The sequence below is a fragment of the Musa acuminata genome, chromosome BXJ3-2 (assembly GCF_036884655.1).
Source record: "Musa acuminata AAA Group cultivar baxijiao chromosome BXJ3-2, Cavendish_Baxijiao_AAA, whole genome shotgun sequence".
Taxonomy (NCBI): domain Eukaryota; kingdom Viridiplantae; phylum Streptophyta; class Magnoliopsida; order Zingiberales; family Musaceae; genus Musa; species Musa acuminata.
In genome coordinates this window covers 21,051,463-21,071,843 of record NC_088350.1, presented here as the reverse complement: position 1 = coordinate 21,071,843, position 20,381 = coordinate 21,051,463, and the positions used below count along the sequence as shown (strand labels likewise).

At 34.7% G+C, this 20,381-nt stretch overlaps 2 protein-coding genes across 5 annotated transcripts; both read right to left on the bottom strand.

Moving 5' to 3' along the window:
• Window positions 1–282: 282 nt before the first annotated feature.
• LOC104000520 (uncharacterized) lies at window positions 283–6,768 on the bottom strand. Of its 3 annotated transcripts, none has more exons than XM_065138965.1 (5): window positions 6,531–6,768; window positions 3,909–4,089; window positions 2,083–2,509; window positions 1,032–1,100; window positions 283–934 (listed from the first exon to the last, which is right to left on the bottom strand). In XM_065138965.1, exons 1-5 carry the CDS (start codon window positions 6,603–6,605, stop codon window positions 445–447), a joined length of 1,242 nt encoding a protein of 413 aa, XP_064995037.1. In that variant the 5' UTR covers window positions 6,606–6,768; the 3' UTR covers window positions 283–444. The 3 variants fall into 3 exon arrangements, with proteins under 3 accessions (XP_064995037.1, XP_064995036.1, XP_064995038.1); XM_065138964.1 differs by having other exon boundaries at window positions 1,032–1,103; window positions 6,531–6,763; XM_065138966.1 differs by lacking the exon at window positions 6,531–6,768 and adding an exon at window positions 6,306–6,499 and having other exon boundaries at window positions 1,032–1,103.
• Window positions 6,769–14,192: 7,424 nt separating this feature from the next.
• On the bottom strand, window positions 14,193–19,741 carry LOC135632151 (GABA transporter 1-like). Of its 2 annotated transcripts, XM_065140619.1 has the most exons (7): window positions 19,535–19,741; window positions 17,495–17,725; window positions 16,104–16,201; window positions 15,318–15,504; window positions 15,057–15,187; window positions 14,744–14,980; window positions 14,193–14,663 (listed from the first exon to the last, which is right to left on the bottom strand). In XM_065140619.1, the coding sequence occupies exons 1-7, from the start codon at window positions 19,668–19,670 to the stop codon at window positions 14,283–14,285; spliced, it is 1,401 nt and encodes a 466-aa protein (XP_064996691.1). In that variant the 5' UTR covers window positions 19,671–19,741; the 3' UTR covers window positions 14,193–14,282. The 2 variants fall into 2 exon arrangements, with proteins under 2 accessions (XP_064996691.1, XP_064996692.1); XM_065140620.1 differs by lacking the exons at window positions 17,495–17,725; window positions 19,535–19,741 and adding an exon at window positions 16,286–16,577.
• Between the last annotated feature and the right edge of the window lie 640 nt (window positions 19,742–20,381).

The following is a 20,381-nucleotide window of genomic DNA, read 5'->3' as shown; positions in this document are numbered from 1 at the left end:
CGGTATAAGTATGCGTGCGTTAAGAACAACAATCCGAATCAACCTATCGCTACGGAACAACGGTCGCATATAATAAATATGTGCGCGTTAAAACACCACGCGCCGACCTTGTAACCGTCGCATGGCATAACGTAGAAAACAGGGGCAACCATAATTATATACGTTGGCCGTCCAATAGGAAAGCGACGCACGGCACTCGTAGCGACAAGTCAGCATCACAGACGTCGCAACGCTGTCATTAAATGATCACGTGTAACGCACGTGCACTATCGCACCCGTACAGAGAATACAAACACAAGTCGCTCGATACATGTAAGAAACTCAATTTTTTTACATGGTTTTAGACCACTAATTACTTTTTTTTTTTACACAACCTAACAGGATAATATTCCTAATAACTGCAAAATTTAGATTCTTTACGCAATAAGAACATGTCAAGAATCTTTACGCGAATCTAAACAATGCCACAGCTACCAAAATTGCAGCTCTAAAGAGAATCTTATTCATGCTTCTCTTCACCATGCTTGTTGTCTCTTCCTCCTCAAGATTCAGCCTGATTGAGTTTCTGCTAATGTAAATGATGGTGTCTCTCAGGCCATTAATGGCGCATGAAAGCCAGAAAAGCCCAAACCCAAATGCAGTATGAAATAGCCTGGAGAAGCAGAAGGGTGACCTTCCCCAAGCCAGTTTGCACAAAACAGAGAGAATGACAGCAAGGCCAGTACCAGCAATTCCTGCAGAGATTTGTGTAAGTAGGTGGCTAATGGCAGAGGCTGATTTCTTTAGAGAGAGGACGGATTTGCTGCTCCCCTTGTCTAGAATAACAGAAAGAAGGCTTTCACATGCATGAAAATAGTTCCTCTTATAAAGGTCTCTTCCGACTTTTTGGTTCTTTTTCTTCTTAGGCAGCATTTTCAGCTTAATATTATCTGGGCTGCTCATTAAAAGAAGGATAGATGAAAAAGGGGATTAAGAAGTGCAATAAAAAACTGTATATTAACATAATTTTGGATCAATTTAATAGGCTATACCTCTTCGGAGGAGCGCCTATCGAAGAAGACACCAGTTTGTGAGCTTGTGAACGTCCATGGCTTCTCCTGCTACTAAAGCAGACATACATAGACATGATCAGTAGTTATTTAGAAAGGAAAATGCATTATCACAACTGTAAGACTTGGCAAGTAAGACAACTAAGATAATGGTGCATATAAAGGCCTTATGTTCCGACAACAACATTTCCACTTGTAACTGATGGAACTCTAGTGATCTTGTGGACTTGTATGTATATAAGTAGGAATCTATTGAACGCTACATCCAATATGTAAACTGTTAAAAGAGAAAGACCTTTAATGTTACATCAATGTTTTAGGCTCCCTTTGTGTGTCTCCTTCATTGTGGCAGACTCTCTTCTTTTTCAGTTAGTTACCTTTTGTTTTCTAAAGCTTTTAATGTTTGGTAATTTACTCTGCAATCTTTCTATTCCTTCTTTTATATTTCTGATTTCTTTTCATTTTGTTGTTCATGCAATTTAACTTTGCCAACCATTAATTCTCATCAATCCAATCTGACAATCCAAATAAAGTCTAGCTCCAATCTCAAGTTCTAGTGCCTAAATTCATCATGGTCCAATCAATACTGTCAGTAACATAGTTTACCTTCTACTCATCTAACAAAATAAGGCAGTCAAAAAAAATGTGATGATCCAGCTTGGGATTATTTATATGTTAGCCTGTCTCATAGTGAGATATTTTATTTTGTATAGAACAAAAATATTTGATTGCATCCGTCAGAGTGTTGATCATTCAAGAGGAAAACCAAAATGGACTATAACCAATTTGATCTTTAACAATTGAAAAATGAAACAAAAGGCCGCTCTAAGGAAATATGTAGCTCCAAACTAAAAGTAATGTCCAAACTTTAAGTAAACCCCATCAGACTCAAGTATAAAAGATATATATATCTTAGCATGTCTAATGAATCAAAATAAAATTATGCCAATATGCAAGTAAACCATGTCCCAGAAAAATCATAAGTGATTCTGATAAGTAGTTTGGGAATCAGCAAAAGGAGGTAATGATTTACCTTGTGAAGTAGGGGACTAGCAACAATTGCTTAATGCCAACTATTGTTCGTTTTGGTAGACTAAACTCTGTAACAATTGACAGCAGATCTTCCATTTGAGCTACACTGTCTGCAAACAAGAGCCTTCCATCTGGATGTACCGTGTAGTATTTAGTATCAGATGAATTCCCAACAAAATACAACAGAGGCTTTGGGGTATAGATCTGCTTTTGTATATGTAGAGGATCCCAAGAATCATCCATCTCAGCCTCATGGAGAGAGAGTTTGTCATTCAAATGTGGGGAAGGCAACACATCGAGCGTCATAACTTCTGAAAGTAAAGAAGCAGCAAGGTCTTCACCTTCTGCAAGTAACTTTAGTATCTTCTCATTTTTCATACACTTCTCCACAATTCCAAAACTCAAAAGCACCGAGTCAAGGTGTGAACCTGTTTCAAAAAGAGATATGCATTCAGTTGAAATAATAGGATTGGGGATGAGGAAGAAAAGACTTTTCATGAAACACACACACACACACATACATAAATATATATATATGAATTATATATATATATATATATATATATATATATATATATATGTGTGTGTGTGTGTGTGACAACAACAAAGGTGAAAAGTCCCAAATGTTTGGGGTTGACCATACACATATACAGATGCAAGTCAATTTGAAAAGATGCACAAATCCACATAGAATTATTAGATCAGAATAGCCTAAAGTTGCATCCATGCTTTTTGTGACAACGAAAATTTTGTTTCATAAATGTGCTACTTTATCAATAAAGCATATTAAAACACCCTTCGCTCTACCATTGATCTTGCTTACGGATGTGCTTAGTTGAATATAGTAACAAAATAATAAGTTATAGATATTCTTTTGAGTATTGTGTTATCTTCATTTCATTTTCTATAAGAATTACTTCCAGCTCATAGACTCAAACATGCTACAGAATACATGTCATGCTGAAAGTATTGCAGAGTTATGTTTCATTTCATTATGATTTTGGGTTTGATGCACTGAATTACCTAAATTTTTCTTTCAGAAAAAATACTAGAAAGAGCTACAGAAAACTAAAAAAATGAAAATTGAACTTCTTTACAGCATCTTTTAACGCATTCAGTTGAGAATTGCACATTCTGTGAAGGTTTAGCAATTAAGATACTAATATTCTGTCAGTCTAGGTGCACTAAAGCCAAGTTCTTAATAAAAATAGTCCTAGTATCTTCTAGTTGTAATGACATAGTTTATCAGTCTAGGTGCACTAAAGCCAAGTTCTTAATAAAGATAGTCCTAGTATCTTCTAGTTGTAACGACATAGTTTATCACACAATAATAGGGGTTGTTCATGCATCAGTACACGGCCTTCATTTTGTTGGTTATAATCCTTTTCTTACAGCTATTATATACGTGTATATATATTTATTAAAGCATGTATGTGTCTATGCATATATACAAATACAAGAATGAAAAGTGGCTGTGACTTTATCATGGCATTTCTTCCAACTTAACAAGCACAGCTGGAGAGGGATACAACCTAGCTGAATCAGCACTGCTGCATTGTCAGCAGACTAGGTGGTGCTAAATGTCAGCAAAATTATGATTTCTGTGTGTACTATTGGTTATCTAAATTTCTTTTCCTCCTAATGATTGCCATGGTTGAAAAATTATGATTCCACATAGACAAGCAACCATGATTTACAAAATGATATTTCTGTATACACAGTCATTCTGGATGTATAAATCCCAACAGAAAAAGTTTATATCTCAAAAATAATATACCAACAATAAGAGGTTATAAATTCATGATACACTACTACTAAGCTGCAAACCTTGGACATCAACAAGCACAGGTTTTCCAATCATTTGAGACAGTCTCACTAATTTGGTTTTCTGTAACAATAGAGGCATTGATTGCTGGAAATTCTCAAAATGCTGTCCATTAAACTCAATGGAAACAGATCTTGATGGATCTTGTTTTCTACCATGAAGTGGCAGCAGAGTTTGAAATTCCTGCATCATAAAATATAAACATTATTAAATCAAGAAAATAGAAATATTGATCAAGCAAGATGTATATAAAAGCATTAAATGCAAAAAAAATCAACTTTGAAATAAAACTACTGCATTCTTAATTAATTTTCATCAGAAGGTCAGAGAAAAAGATAATTGCAAACCTATATCTATCTGTAAATTGAATTGTTGTCAGATGATGGTAGTGGAGATGATATCTAGCGAAAGTAAATCAGTGTATTGCAGTTACAGCTAAAGCAAATAGATAAATAACTCCAGAGTGGCAATTTGCATGAGCATCATTGCAAGTATTGATCTGATGTTCAATCACGCAGATGAAAATTGGCCGCACAGGAGAAATCATTCCATCTAATGTAATAGATAGATACAAATAAGACTGATTAAAAGAGAAAAAGTGTACAAAGGTTCTTCATCATTGACCAAAATTGTGAAAGTGTATGTCCAAAAGTGTGCTACACCCTATTAACAACATTAATCAACAATCGAACACTTGAATTTGAACATTTAATGTTCTCATGCATAAGCTAACATCGACAAGAGCAAATTCCTCATGCTTCCACAAAATTTAGGAAGTTGTAAAACTATAAACCAGAAGCAAAAATGAACAGAGCTTCAGAACTGACTTGCCTCATAAAGGCCTCACTTACCTATAAGTGGCATGTTGTCACTCAGAATCATCACACAGTTAATTGAGGTGGGTAATGAATATACAGGCAGAAAAACGTAACATTAGATTTGAAATTGTTTGCTATATAAGCCATATTGGGGTAACTAGCATGATGAGTGATTAAAAGGTACTACCAAGTACCAAGATATGTGGCATGCTTATTTTACATGCTTCGAATATTCTAAGGTGGCGTCTTACGTGATAGCAAGTGTCCTGATACGGAGAAAAAAATACTCAAGGTAGAATATAAGCTCAAGCATTCTATTAATTCAGTCATAACCATGGTCCGAACTAAGAGACCATAGTTTTAAAATCATCAAATTGGTTCCAACTACTCAATCGAAATGTGCATCTCTGAAACAAGAGTTACAAACTATAAAAAAAGGCTCAACAATTATCTAGGTCTTATTCTTATCCAGAGCTCTCTGGTATGCGCATATCTCACTACTCTGAGCTCAAATATCTAGATTTGCATGCCTAATCTGTCTATCTTTCTTCTGGTTCTCCAATAATTTTGATAAGTTGTTGATCTTTCTGAATAGGAAGGACCTGAACAGACTATGTTATATAATCCAACTAATGCCCCTAATAATAGCTAGTTATGAAGCAACAAGACACCCTCATTTGAATAGTCCTTTGTTTGCATTTTTTTTTTTTTCTTTTGCGACTTGTCTGTCTAGTGCTATCTCCAAGACCTGAGTTAAACCAGAAATTGAAAATGAAGTTTAATAATTTTCAGTTAGTCTCTAGAGATGTTAACTTGGATTCTTGATTTTTATTCCCTTGTCTATTTTTGAGTTTTGAAATAGTTCTAGACGACCTGCTTCTTTCTAATATATTCATATGCATTTTCTATATGTTTGAAATATTTCAAGATATCTATGACTCTGAATTTGGAATTGGCAGAATCATGGTGAGCAAAAAATATATACTAAAGTGTCTTGAAAAGTCTTGTCAGTGCACATGACAGAAATGCTAAACTAACTACTTCAGAATTTGATGATCCAACAGTTACTTCCGATGAATTTACAAAAATATAAATTTCTTCCAGGTTCTTGTGTCCTGGTAGCAAGGAAAATAAGAAAATATTCCATGAGCTACAATTTTTAATAAACTTCAGAGCAAACAATTTTTAATTTGGGATCTTTTGCTTATCCATTCCTCATGAATCATATAAACTTAATAAGATGATGATAGAGAAAGAAATCTTGAAGCAAGTGAAAAACAGAGAAGGGCAGAAGCGCTTCCTGCAAGATTCTCTGTTTCTTTGTAAAGGACCATCCAGTGCATATTTGTAAGACTCCTGTGTAAGTCTGGGGAGGATCAGCTATAAGATCTCCCTTATATTTCTATAACATTTAAACTCAGACCAATAGACCACGAAATCCTTCTTACTTCAGACTGCAACAAGATTTACTGCTAGTTCTTACATGGAACGGACACTAAGCCTAGCTGAAATGAGTGGTGCATAAAGGCCTAACGAACCTAGCACGGAGAAGAAGAAGAGGGGAGACAAAAGAAACCTCACTTGTCAATCGGTCACCATTGGCTGTAGACTTAGCGCATCAAAATCCAATTCAGAATTGGGATCCGGGCGCACGCTTATGTCGCACGTCTATCTAAGATTATCTCGTACTAAAATCACCTAAACCACATGTACACCAAACGGAGCTATTGGCAACGTCATAACAGAACACCAAATGAAAGCAGGGGATTACAACTCAATCAAAGATCATTCGACCGATTCCTCTACCTTGGAGCCCCTATGATGCTCCTGACAGACGAGGGCCGGCGGGAAAGCGGCAGAAGCCACGAGGGAGAGCTCCATCGGAAGCAAACAGCCAAAGTTAAGCTCGAGACGGTGAAGTCGAGCGTGGTGGGCGTTTCTGCGGATACCCGGCCTCACAAACGCCGTTCACCAGATAAGAACAAATTGATGGCGACAAATTGCGGGGGTGATTAGAGGGGAGAAAGAGGCGAAAGCGAGAGACGGGTCGGAGAACCGTTCGAGGCTTCGATGAAGACAGACGAGCGGGTCCTCCTCGTTTTGGCCGTTGTGGGTATGGCGTGGTGGCGACTGACGTGGCAGGCTATTGGTGTTCAGTGCTTACGTGGTTAGAGGGGTCGTGCTGTGGATTTAATCGTTTATTATTTTAAAAATATCAGATGATCCCAGCCGTCAGTTCCATCAATCTCTTATCCGATCAAGATCTGTCGTTATGGTAATCCTCACATATAATATATATATATATATATATATATATATATATATATATATATATATATATATATATATATATATATATATATATATATGAGATGTAAGCTTTTGATATCATGATCCTATAGGTCTTTTGGGGAGGATCAGAGTGTTGCATGCAAGATGATGCAAGCCTTTAGAATTAGGTTTGTTATTCCAAAACAAAAAAAAGAATTTCTAGTAATTATAATGATATTATTAAAATATCACTGAATATCCAAGTAACACTAAGAGAGTGAATCAAAATGGAGCTAAAAACATAATCAATAAATACAACCCTACTAGCTTGTGACAAAATGGGACTCTATCAAGTTCTAAGTTTGTTGGAAATTGATTAAAAATGTTAAGAGCTGAGGGGAGTTATTTTCTTTGGTGTGATAAGTAAGAGTAGCAAGACACATAAAAGGAAAGATATACTTAGTGTGACTGAAAAGAAGGATAATTGTGTCTTCTTATATTGGTTTAAAATACACCAACCTGCCAAGGAAGGCCAACAAAGGGGGGTTAGAAATAGTATTAAGATTATCATTCTAAAGATTGAAGTAAAACATTTAAAATCAAAACAAATATTATTTGAATTAGTGATAATAGTTGAGTCATTTTATATATTGTGAATAATGTTGGTTCTACCTTGGATAGAAACTAAAGAGTGATAGAAATTTGTACTGAGATCACCTTCATTGATCCATTTGGCTGTAGCTTGAAACTATCATTAAAGATTGATTTGTCTAAAAGAAAAGTGAATGTCTTTTCTAAAAAATAATTATGGTTATAAACAAAAAAATCATGTAGATTTTTAAGTTTACTAGATTGCTGGGAAGGGAAGAGGGTGAAGACAATATAGAGTGTTGTATGAGCTTGAAACAATATTTTAGACATCTGTATATTCAATCCAAAAATAATAATATTTAAACAACTTGTTAGAGAAAGTGAAAACCTTAGCAATGATTAGAAAGATTTCTAGGTGAGATCCATAGTAAAGCAAGACCTTGGAAGCCCCAACTAGACCGAATGTTCAAAGTATTTTCATATTTGGCATAGTCTTCTTGTCATTGCCTGCACTTGGAATTCATCATTGTGTGTCCTATAGGAAAAATTATAATATTATTTTTTTAATTATTTATAATATTCATAATGTTTAATTATTTTATAATAAAAAATATATAATAATATTTATATTAAATAATTTTATATCAAAAGCTTAGTACTATGGACCTGAATTTGAATGTGATTTATGAAAATTTTTATATTTAGTGAATGAGAAAAATACAAAAAGAAAAGAGAAAAAGAAGATGACATGTGTGATTGTGCCACCCATAATATTTGCTACATTGTTGATACCTATGTTTTTTTGTTATTTGCTTGTCACATTGTAACTATTATGTTATCTAAACTCAATTAATTAGATATCAAAAGTTAGAAAACTTAATGTCTTGTTGCCATCTATCTTTGACTAGAGAAGAGAAAATAATTTGAAGAAGAGAAGAATTGAAGGAAAAGAAAAAAAAAAAAAAAAAGTCTTTTTGCTTTTGCCTAAGGATTTTGGACTTGTTCAACATCATTACCGATTTAGATTTTAAAGCAAGTATTCTGTCCTTTCTTATAGTGATTATTATCTTTATTCCTCCTTGTTTATGAATAATTTATTGAGCTTTGCCCTTTCTAATAGCATCAAACTCGATTGAGCTATAAATTTATTCTGTCTTATTTTAACTGTAATATTTTGGATAAAATTTGATTTGGCAAAACCTATTTTTTTGGAAACTAGACTCTTAAATCTTTATTTTAATATCTTATTTAAATAATTTAAATTATAAATACTTATCTAAACATCTATTTTAATTGATCCCTTCAATTCTATCAAACAGAGATAGAATGACCTAACCTATCTATCTTATTTCAATTATGTTGTTTCTTATAAAACTCTGAATTAAGCAAAATCTCTTTTGTTGGAAATTAGACTCTGATATCTTTTCTTTAGTCTTATTTAAATAATTTAAAGTATAAATGTTTATCTAAATATTTGTTTCAATTGATCCCTTGAATTCTGCTAAAGATAGGTAAGATGATTTTAACCTATCTATATTCAATTATTTGTAAATTTCTATTAATAACTCTAATTTATACAAAACTATTTTTTTATAAAAATAAATGCCTATATCTTTTTAATAATATTTTTTTTGAATAAATTGGAGCACGATTTTCTATCCAAATATCTAGTGTAACTTACCTTACCGATTCTATCAGAACATATTGATTTGCAAATTTATTAATTATTGTTTCTAGCTTTTAAAACTTGATTTTAGCTAAAATCCTCCCTCAAATGAGACTGATGTTGTTAATTTAAACATTTTTATCTCTTAGTCATTATCTCTTGCCATGTATATGTTTAAGTTAGTTTTGATACTTCTCCATAAGTACACATGTATTTTATTATTGTCTCACATGTACTTATGATATATTTTTATTTTATTAATCAAAACATCCTTATTTATACTATGGTGTTTATGTGATACTTTGATTTAAAAAAAATAAAAAGGGAATATGTTACACTTATGGAGCCAAGCTCTAGACATATGTTGTGTCATGATCCCACTACACTAACTATGTTCCATATGATTGAAATCTATTTTCAACTAAATTTTTTCCTTAAATGAGTCTCATATTACAACTTTAAAATCTCTTTCATCTCTTATTTATTGGTGATTGTTATAATCGATATATTCATGTTAACTTAATATTATTTTATATATGCACATATATATTTTTGTTGTCTCACGTATACTTCTGATACATTCTTATTTTCTTAATTAGAATATTTTTATTATACTCTGATATTTGTGAGATACTATAAACCATTGTTAAAAAAAAAAAAAAAGTTATGTGTAAAGCTTATGATGCTCTTATCGGGTCCGATGACTTTATCCAAACATAGGTGAATGAAGCTCTCAAACGTAGGAACCTAAGAACCTAATGTTAATGATCATCCCAAAATGAATGAATAATATTATGTTATAATCCTACTATACTATATATATATATTTCATATAATTTCAAAAGATATACTTATGTGTTGCTATATGCGCCTTTGATATTAATGAATCGAATGTATATGTCTTTTGACCTCATGTTCTACATTAGGATCTTGATTTACTTATATGTCGTTATATACTTTGTTATATTCTCCTTCCATATAAATGAATCGAATGAACTATCAAATATAACTACACTCTTAAATAAAATATTAAATATAACTACATTCTTGAGATCATTTCTTGTATTTTGACCTTGATATGATTATATATTGTTATATGCTATTTTGATATCACTAAAATCAAATAAAATAACCAATAAAACTTTTGAGATCATGCCTTATATTTTTTACCATGCTCCTTTAATGTTAATGGAATCAAATGAAATAATAATTTTGACTCTATTCTTGATATCACGCTTTGTATTTTGACCTTGATCTACTCATATGTTATCATTTGCTCCTTTATTATCAATAAATTGAATGAATTATCAAATATGACTTTTGAAATCATACCTTATATGTTGACCTTAATATGATCATAAATTGTTATATATTCTTTTGATATCATTAAAATCAAATGAAATGACCAATATGCCTCTCCATCTCATGCTTTTTTTTTTTATATATATATATATTGCTCTTTGCTCCTTGTTAAGTATGAATCATATGAAATGCTAACTATGACTCTTGAATATATGCTTTGCATCTTGATCCTTATATAATATGAGCTTTGTAGCTCACCTTATTTCTACATAAAATTTTAAAGTTAGCTTGTTGTCACCTATATTTATATTAGGTTTGAGTTGTGGCAGTAGACTGCTAGAAGTTTGTGGTAAGCTTTTGATGATTTAGCATGATGTTATTATAAAAGAATACTTATAATGTTGTTCAAAAATCTGAATTGGTGTGTTGTAAAGGTTAAAAGATCTTTTATGTTTTCAAATTTTAGAATGTTAAATATGAAGTTTTTATATTGATGTGAACTTACGGTAACTAGTTGGCTTTATAATTATGGTGTTTCATTGATCTTATAAATTTAAAAATAATTATTAATAATTTTAAACTGGCTTTAGATTTTATAGAGTTATGAACTGATATATTGAATGATTATAAACTACATCAGTTATAAGTTTTATAGTATGTATATAAATGAGAATTAAATTATTTTGATATTCTCAAATTTTATGTATTGAATCATCAGTTTGAATTGTCAATAGTTGGGTTTACACCTTTGAGATGTTATTTTGGGGGTGTAATATTGATGGGAGTTATTTTAGTCCATATAAATAGTGATAGAGTATGAGGATATTGGTGTTAAGGGATCTTTTAAATGTATGTTAGAAAGTTTTTTCTACTTCTTGCATTTGCCAATAAAACATCTCTATTAATTTAAAAATTAATATGGGAATATATAGTTTTATATGCCCTTTGTCTCGGGGTCAACTCATGTCTTCTACCATAACTAGCATATGGGACGATTGATTTTGCATCGATGATATCCGATATCACTTCATTTGTCATGATTATCACAATAGACATTCTATCACTAATTCATAAATAGTTGCATTAGTTGGTTTATGCATATGATTAGACATTCTATCACTAATTCATAAATAGTTGCATTGGTTGGTTTGTGCATATGATTAGTTATATGATTTTCTCTTACCATTGTCTTCTTTGGCATCCATGGTGGTCATTGAGGCTTTTGATTATTCTGCATTGGCCTTATTAGTGTCTAAAGACTTCTGGTGGAGAAGTAGCCCATAGATGGAGTAAGGACCACCTCGAGGACTTTTAAGACTTCATCTTTAGAAGGAAAATAAAATAGAAAAAATATAATTTGCTATGTCTAAGACAAAATGAAGTTGAGATTTAGACCATAACTTCAAGATATTGTCTTGATGTAAAAACCTACATACAAGATTAAACATTTATTGACTTTGTCATTCATATAATTTTTCTTTGTCAAATATTGCATGATCATATGATGATTGGTTGATGCACTCGAAGATAGAAGTACTAAAGAAGGAGTCATATCTAGAATTATGGGCACTACTTGTAGGAAGCGTTGCACAAGATATAGTCAAGTGATCACCTTAGGTAAAGGAGAGTACTTTCAAACCAGAATAAGAATAATATATTAGTTCTGTCTATCAATAGTTGGATGTTTACTTAGGGATTTAAGTAAGATGTGTTATTTTCAAATCAAGGTATGAAAAATGGTTGAAGGACCAAATGAAGATTCATGGATTCTAATGGAAATAATCGATTGAGGAGCAACGAAAGTTGGAAACATTGAAAGGTCAGTTGAGTCAAAGAGAGATCGGAGCCGCCAAGAGACATTTAATAAGAATAGTAAATCGAATTGAGAAATTATGAGAAGAACATGAAGTGAAATGATGGGCGAGGGAGAGCCTAGAGCACCATGAGCTTCAAACAGGAGCCATCAAATTAAGGTGATATTCATAACCAGTAGCATAATAAAATAAATTATTATAGACTTTTATTAATTTGATTTAAAATTTTATGGATGCTAGCATGGTATCAAAATGATCTTACAAATAATCTACCAATTAATAACTTAAATGTGGGTAGTGGTCAGTCAAATCCTATCGAAACAAGCTAAAAATATTAGATTATAAACAACTTAAAATATTTGTCTGCAAGTGATATATCAAACCCTTTTGATCCCAATCTCATGTTTGTCACTTATCTTGTATAAAAAATAAATTAAAATAAAAATATTTTTTAAATAAAATATAATCTTTGAATTCTTCTGGAATATTTATGATTAGGTTTTCAACACTATAAATAGGATTCTCTTTCCATTACTATAAAAAAAAAACTATACTTCTCCAACATTAAACATATATAGATCAAGATAAAGTTATTTTTGAGTTTGAAAATAAAAATGAACTTCTCTAAAAATAAGCTACAACACATTTGTCTCGGGCATACTAGTCGGACTATATGTTCAAAATATAAATGTGGGTTAAGCTTCAAAGGTAAATTACTAGGAAAAGGTTCTTATTTTAGATTTTCGTTTTATTGATGCCCCTTCTTATTTTTCTTTGTTATATCCACAAAATGCCCTTGACAGATGGCCCAAGAAGTTTCTCACCGCACTGAATTGATCCATAAATGTAAACGAGTCATGTTATAATATTTTTAATTTTATATAGACTTAAAAAAATTTTTATGGATGTGCTAAAAATATTATAATCTTATTCAAAAACATTATAACTAACTAATATAGAAATCAAGTTCTATATATGTTCTTATTTTTAAACCAATATAAATGTCTATTTATTTTTATTTTTATTACTTTTGTTCTCCAATCAACAAAGAATACATATTTGAAATCCCATAAAAAATAATAAGTTAGTATGTATTGTAATTTGAGTCTTAATTTTCTCAATTATAATGTCTTTGTGGAGGTGATAAAACCATCAAAGTTTTTTACCTATTAAGTGTATTGTCACGTAGCAATCCAATAAATGTTTTCAACACCCTATTATCAATCTTATTTTCTATTACTTTTGAAGTTTTTTTTCATAAATAGCTTGTAAGGGATATGAAATGATTTTATTGTTATCACCTTTTTTTTTCTATATGTGTTTTGTTACGTAAAACATAAAGCAACATATATGTAAGGGTTGTCTTGGCACCCTAAAAATTCTCGGGCGACATCGAGCTAAATGGGATTTCGGTTATATATGTTTTACTGATGAGTTACTCGGTCTTATTATCGATGTCATATGGGTACTTGTGCATGGCTATATACTATATAAATTTTTATAGATCTTTTATTGAGTAATCATTCGCTAAGTCCATCTTTATTGCCTACAAAATATTTGTTTAGATGTTACTTCTGTCATAATAAATTTCATTTTCATTAACTTATTTTTTACTTACATGTCTATATAGAACTGCATAAGATTGCTATCCATTATGAATGGATAATATTACAATCTTTTATGAATGGATATAATAAGAATATTATACAATTTAGATAAAAACTATATGACAAGTGTATTTTGAGATAAATAAAAAAACAAGACACTACTGATGAGGAGAAAAAAGGCGAAGGATTTCAATCCATAAAAGCCCAAAATGAGATATTGTTTTAAATATCAAATTTAATTTCATTTGCGTGTCATTAAAATCATAATGAGAGGGGCAATTATTTACTGTTACACGTTAAATGTGGTTCATATATCCGCAAAAAGCTTGTATGTCTTGGCGTCCAGAATCACCTGCCGCACCGCCGAAATGGAACCCAGCACGGCCAGCAACGAAAACACCGCGGCAATGGCGGCGTTCAGCCAAAAGATGAAGCTTCTCCTCGACGGCTTGAAGGTGATGTTGTACAACACCGACGGCACCGTGAAATCCAGCGGCAGGAACCCGAAAGCGCCGATGACCGCGTTGAGGTCGCCGAAGAAGGGCAGCATGGCGGCTATGAGAGTCGCAATGACGATCGATAGCGATCGGAAGATGAGCCTCGGCACGACGTTCCGACTGGAGTACTGGTCCTTCGTTGGGTCGGCGAACAGCCCCTCCAGCACCTCGTTGGTTGGCTGCAAGTATACCTGCGTGAATCAACATCCCCGCTTCAGATGCTCTGTGGTGGTGGGTGGTTTCTTGCCAGGTTGGGGATTTGTGCCCTTACCACTCCTACGGCTGCTAATTGGAGCAGGACGAACACATTGGTCATCATGAGGAACCACTTGGGGACCAGAACGGAGCCGTCTTGCAGGATGAAGTTGGCGGTAATGGAACCTTGAGCTCGGTTGCCGAACGCCCAGTAGCCTGATATCGCCACGCTGAAGAACGTCATCACCACGATCGTGTAGCAGAGGCAGAGGCCCTTGAACATCTTCCCCGTCACAGGAGGAGCTGCTGTTGCCTGCAAGGTCACGCGAGACCGATGAAGCAGATGAAGGCGCGTCACCGGTCCGTCGTCACGTTCATCGCCTACATACCTGTATCTCCGGAATGATTCCGTTGCCGAAGGTGGTAGCGACGATAGCAATGGCGTTGAACACTCCAAAGACGCGATCTTGGCTGTCGCTCGGAAGGGAGTAGTCTCTCGGTGGTGCGGTAGACGAGTGCCCTGTCACAGGTCGAAGGTGCATGTTACGTGTTCGTTAAAATGTTTACTGTGTGGAGAAGATCGATCCTGTGCATTTAAGCTATGGTGTGGTTGGAACTCCAAACTAAGGATCGAGAGGGGCGAGGATTACCTGCATGGATGGAGCCCGCAGTGGCACACGCACTGTAGGCCAAGCAGAGCATGAGCGAGATGAGGTTGATGTGCCTGAGGGAGTGGAAGGAGGGGATCTGCGCGAGGATCAGCATGAACGCCCCAAAGATGACAACAAATTCATAAAGCTTCATCATGCCATCTGGCCTGGCGATCAAGTATATGGACTGCAAATACAATGAAGGAGTTCAGATTCAGCAAAGCTTAATCGAGTTCTTTTAGTTACAGAACAACAAGCTGGTTCGATGGCTTTGCACTCAAGCATATCGATGGCAAACAAACTGCAAGAGCTTGGATTCAGCAAAGTTTGACTGAGTTCTTATAGTCACAGAAAAAGCAATCAAGTTTGAAGGCCTTTGATCAAATATATGGACTGCAAGCAGAATGCAAGTGCTTGGCATCAGTAAAGAGTTCTTCTAGTCACAGAAAAACAAGTTGGTTCGATGGCTTTCAATCAAATATATGGACTGCAAGCACAACTCAAGCGCTTGGCATCGGCAAAGCTCGATTGAGTGCTTCTGGTCACAGAACAAGAAGCTAGTTTCATGGCCTTGCCGTCAAGTATATGGATTGCAAACACAACGCAAACGCTTAATTCAGTAGAGCTCAGTTGATTGTTCTTGTTACGGAACAACAAGCTATTTGATAGCCTCGCAGTCATGCATGGACTACAAGCATAATGCACAACCTCAATTCAGCAAAGCTCAATTGACTTCTTCCACCTTACAGAACAACAAGCTAGCATGATAAGCTGCAGAAGACGAACCTTCATGCTCTGTCCACCCAGCAGAGCGGCGCCAATGACTGCACCGAAGCATACTGAGAATTGAATTGGGCCAATGTAGAAACGACCCCATCTTGGCCCTGTTGCATCAAGGACAAAAATATCAGAAATTTTGGATGGCTCTTATGGTACAAACCCTGAAAGAGCAACAGTACTCATCAAACCAATGGCAAAATTAAACAAATGATGCAGAGTGTGGACAGGATATTGCCAGCTTTCAGCATGTTGCCTCATGTCTTGACCATTTGAACTTGGGCAACCTCTGGAAGAGTGGCGTGTTAGACTCGACCATCTATCAGGATTCCCACCATCAATTATTGTGTCACTGATGCACCCATTAGTCACATTCATACAGCTCTCTTCTGAAAGATTCTAATAACTGAAGACACATGCATTGATTGCATATTGGAATCAGAATTTTAGTAGCTTTGGAGTGTACACAAAGTCCATGTTGATTATTGATATGGAAGAATAATTTATATTATCCTTTGCCTTCTTTGACTGATATTAATTGCAACTTGGACATTATACTTCTATTTGGTGTGATGAATGAACCATGGAAAGACTTGAACTGACACCCTTTCTGTTTCTCATTCATCTTATTGATTGTGTGATCCTATGGTAGAGATGTTTCATGGTAAACCTCCATGAGTCCAAGTCATTTTCTTGGTGATGTAATCGGGGGATAGTTTGGGTACAGTAGGCTAAACTTCATACAGCTTAGTACTTGTCCTGGGATTGTGGCACCTATCAATGTGATCCTGCTCGGTGTGAGGTGCAGGTTTTTGACCCAGCTTGCACGAGTAGGAGACAGCAAGCAAATAGGTGAGCTGTGGCCCTCTAGAGGAAGATTTGGAACCTTCTAATTGTGACAACGGTGACCACCCTCAGACTGGTTTGGTATTTGTCTGGTTCTGATGTCAGTGGAATATCTGAATCCAACTTTTTCTTCCACACCAGCCAAAGTGTTGTGATCTTGTTAGAAGGGAACTCTTTGATTGCTTGTCCAATCTTCCAAAGGTATCCATCTTTGACTTGTCTAAAACCTTTTTCCTAAACTGTATCATTTGCAACCATTGTGAAAGTCTCTACAGCCTCAAGTTGAAGATAGACACACACAGATCTAAGCTGGATCTAATATCTAATGTGTTTGTGGTGCCATTTGTTCTCCTCCTGACCAACCTTACCTAATGATCACTGTTAGGATCAAACTCTGGTCCGTCCAGTTCGGCAAGATCCATTTTAGCTCTGACGAGATATTATGATATCCTCATAAATGAACCCAAACCAATAATCATTAGAATAATAATAATAATACGAATGGCGAAGATTAGTATTCATTGATGGAAAAGCATGAGCAGTAGATGTATTACCGAGGATGTCGTGAGCCATGTCCCGGAAGCGGAGCTGGCGCCGGCCAAGCTGCGCGTGGTGCTCGAGCACCAGCGAGAGGAGGTTGTAGGAGTAGAAGGTGACGGCGGCGCCGATGACCAGGAACAGAACGCCCGGAGCCCAGCCGAGCGACGCGAACGCGAAGGGGAGACTGAGCAGCGCCGGCGCCACGATGGAGGTCGTCAGATGGTAGCCGCAGTGCAGCCATGAGCCTGCAGCAGTTTGCCCACAAAGCAGTGTCTCAGACACCAAGAAGAAACCAAGTAGATGAGCTCCATCGATGCAGTAGCATACAAATCTATCTTCAAAATCTAGAACAACTTTTATTTTTTTTTTCTTTGAATAAATATATATAATATCCACCAAAATTCTTCTCAAGCCTTCTTCGAAATGGTTATTACACTTCTTTCATCTTGTGTTACTAAGAATCAAAAACTAAGGCAACTTTTTTTTCCAATGAATTCTTTAAAAGAAGATTGTCTTTTTCTTTGGATCTCAGTCAAGTGTTACTACAAGTCAAAAACCTTATATGTATATAATGTTTTAAATGTCAATATTCTTCAAGTCCTCTTTTATTGTCTGATGTCTCAGACAGCTTCTTTCAATTATTTGAATGAAGCTTGTCTTTTTCTTTTGGTCTCAGTCAACATGAGTACACATCTTCCATCTTGTGTTACTCAAATAAAAATCTGAGACAACCTTTTTCAATGAAAAACATGAAATATATAATAATAATAATAATAATGTTTATAATGCTAAAATTTTTCTCAAGTCTTCTTCCATACCTGATCTCTCAGACAACTTTTCTCAATCCTCTAAAAATAGCTTGTCTTCTTCTTTTGATCTCACACACCATAATTATACATCTTTCAACTTGACCTAAGACATTTTTTTTCAATGAAAAACCTGATATATATATATATATACATATACATATATACATATATATATATATATATATATATATACATATATATAATATGTTTCAAATGCCCAAATTCTTCTCAAGTTTTCTTCCACCACCAAATCTTTCAGGAAGCTGCTCTGTGGGTCTCACACATGGTGGGTTATGCAAGGAGATGGCACTTCAAATTGTAGATGCCTTAGCTCACCAACTCTATGGTGAATCATATACCACGAATTCTCTATTCTCATTCATTTTATTCACACTTACTTGCAGCTTAGTACAAAAAAACCCATTTCCATTTGTTCTCTACAGCTAAAGAAGAAAATGGAGATGCAAGATGGTGTCAGGTTAAGTGCTGGGAAGAAAGACAGAAGATTGGTCAAAAACACTTCAGTCAAAGCAATAAGAATAGAAATAATAAACTGTTCTTTCACATGTGCATCCACTTTTGACCGCCAGTGCACTCAAGTGAGAGAGGCCATAAGGGATGAGAGAGAGAGAGAGAGAGAGTATGAACTAATCACTTTCTGATAAGAACTCCTTGTCGACATAGAAAAATAACAATTGCCATCTTACTTGGAGTTCACTCTAATACTCTCTCCATCCTATGTTGAAGCCTCGGTTCCAAGTTTTAACCCATGAATTGAACTGAAGCATATTAGAACTGAGGAGGATTCATAAGTTGCAGTAAGAAAAGGCAAAAACAGATCAGATATGAACAAAGAATAGTTTCCTCTCACTTTTCCTATTTGAACCTCCAAATAGACAGATCAGAAACCAACTAAGAAAATTAATAGCAAAATATAAATTTAAAATAGTAAACATAAGATTAAAAATATTACCTTTTTATTGTATGAAAATAATAAATATAAGATTCTTGAGTTGACTTAAACCTATTATACACTGTCTTACATTAATTCCAAAGAACATTATTTTCTCTTCATTCACTTCAAATCTAATTGGAGAGAGTATCTTCAGTATCTTTCCACATCAAAATTTTAAAGAACCTATAATTTCTAAGGTTTTTATATATTTAATTTCTTGTGATTTATCAACCTCAACACACATATATATGCATATAAAGAGAGAGAGAGAGAGAGAGAGAGAGAGGTACCTTTGGATTTGAGAACAAAGAGTGCTCCAGCATCGAGCTGCTTGTGTTCACCTGCAGAAGACACTGTAGCAGCAGCATACCCATTGGTGGAGCCATCGACGGCCATGGAGGTGGGAGGGGCAGCTCCCGTCCCCATGAAGACAGCGAAGAAGGCTTGGAAACGCAGCGAGGAAGGTGAGGGAGGGCTGGAGAACAAGTGTTTGTTTCCATTGGCTTTGAGGCTGTTCTTGTGCTTATAATGTTGACTTCTCCATTTCAATCATTTATTTCAAAGTGGGTCCCCGGTATTGTACGTTATTTCCGGTGGAGGGCCACGTTTGAAACGTGATAATTTGACCCTTGCATCGTTGATGACACGTATTCTAGGTTAAGTTGCTTTAATTTTAATCATGAATCTCTTATTTTTTTTGATTTATTTATATTTAAAATAATCTTTATATTTTTTAAAATATAAGTCTCGTTTACGAAGCGTGAGTTAATAAATATTGGAATCTCGATTCATAATAAATTATTAATATAATAATATATTTAATTTAAGTTAAAAAAATTGATAATAAGTGGATCTAAAAACATAGACCGATTACCTAATGTGAATGCTAGCTAGGAGATGCCAATCTTCATGGTGGAGTGCTCCCACGCCTTCCACTTTCCATGTATTGTCATCCAGCCACACCAACCTTGCTTACCTCGTCTTCTTCATCTTATGACGCCACGCACCCTTCCTCTCCGTGCTCCACTGTCGAGAAGACGATGCACTCGCTGTCGAGCAAAAGACAATAAGAGAGATGGAAAACCAGAACTCAAATAGGAGAACTGTCAAAGGCGACGATTGGAACACTAGTAAAAG

Excerpts from the sequence above, each read along its gene's own strand:
- LOC104000520 (XM_065138964.1), bottom strand. The coding sequence starts at position 6,605 with ATGGAGCTCTCCCTCGTGGCTTCTGCCGCTTTCCCGCCGGCCCTCGTC. Across the intron at positions 1,104-2,082 it reads CTAGTCCCCTACTTCACAAG|TAGCAGGAGAAGCCATGGAC; the intron begins GTAAATCATTAC and ends TGTCTGCTTTAG. Across the intron at positions 935-1,031 it reads ATAGGCGCTCCTCCGAAGAG|CCCAGATAATATTAAGCTGA; the intron begins GTATAGCCTATT and ends TTTAATGAGCAG.
- LOC135632151 (XM_065140619.1), bottom strand. The coding sequence starts at position 19,670 with ATGGGGACGGGAGCTGCCCCTCCCACCTCCATGGCCGTCGATGGCTCC. Across the intron at positions 15,505-16,103 it reads TGGGTGGACAGAGCATGAAG|TCCATATACTTGATCGCCAG; the intron begins GTTCGTCTTCTG and ends TTGTATTTGCAG. Across the intron at positions 15,188-15,317 it reads TGCGGGCTCCATCCATGCAG|GGCACTCGTCTACCGCACCA; the intron begins GTAATCCTCGCC and ends GACCTGTGACAG.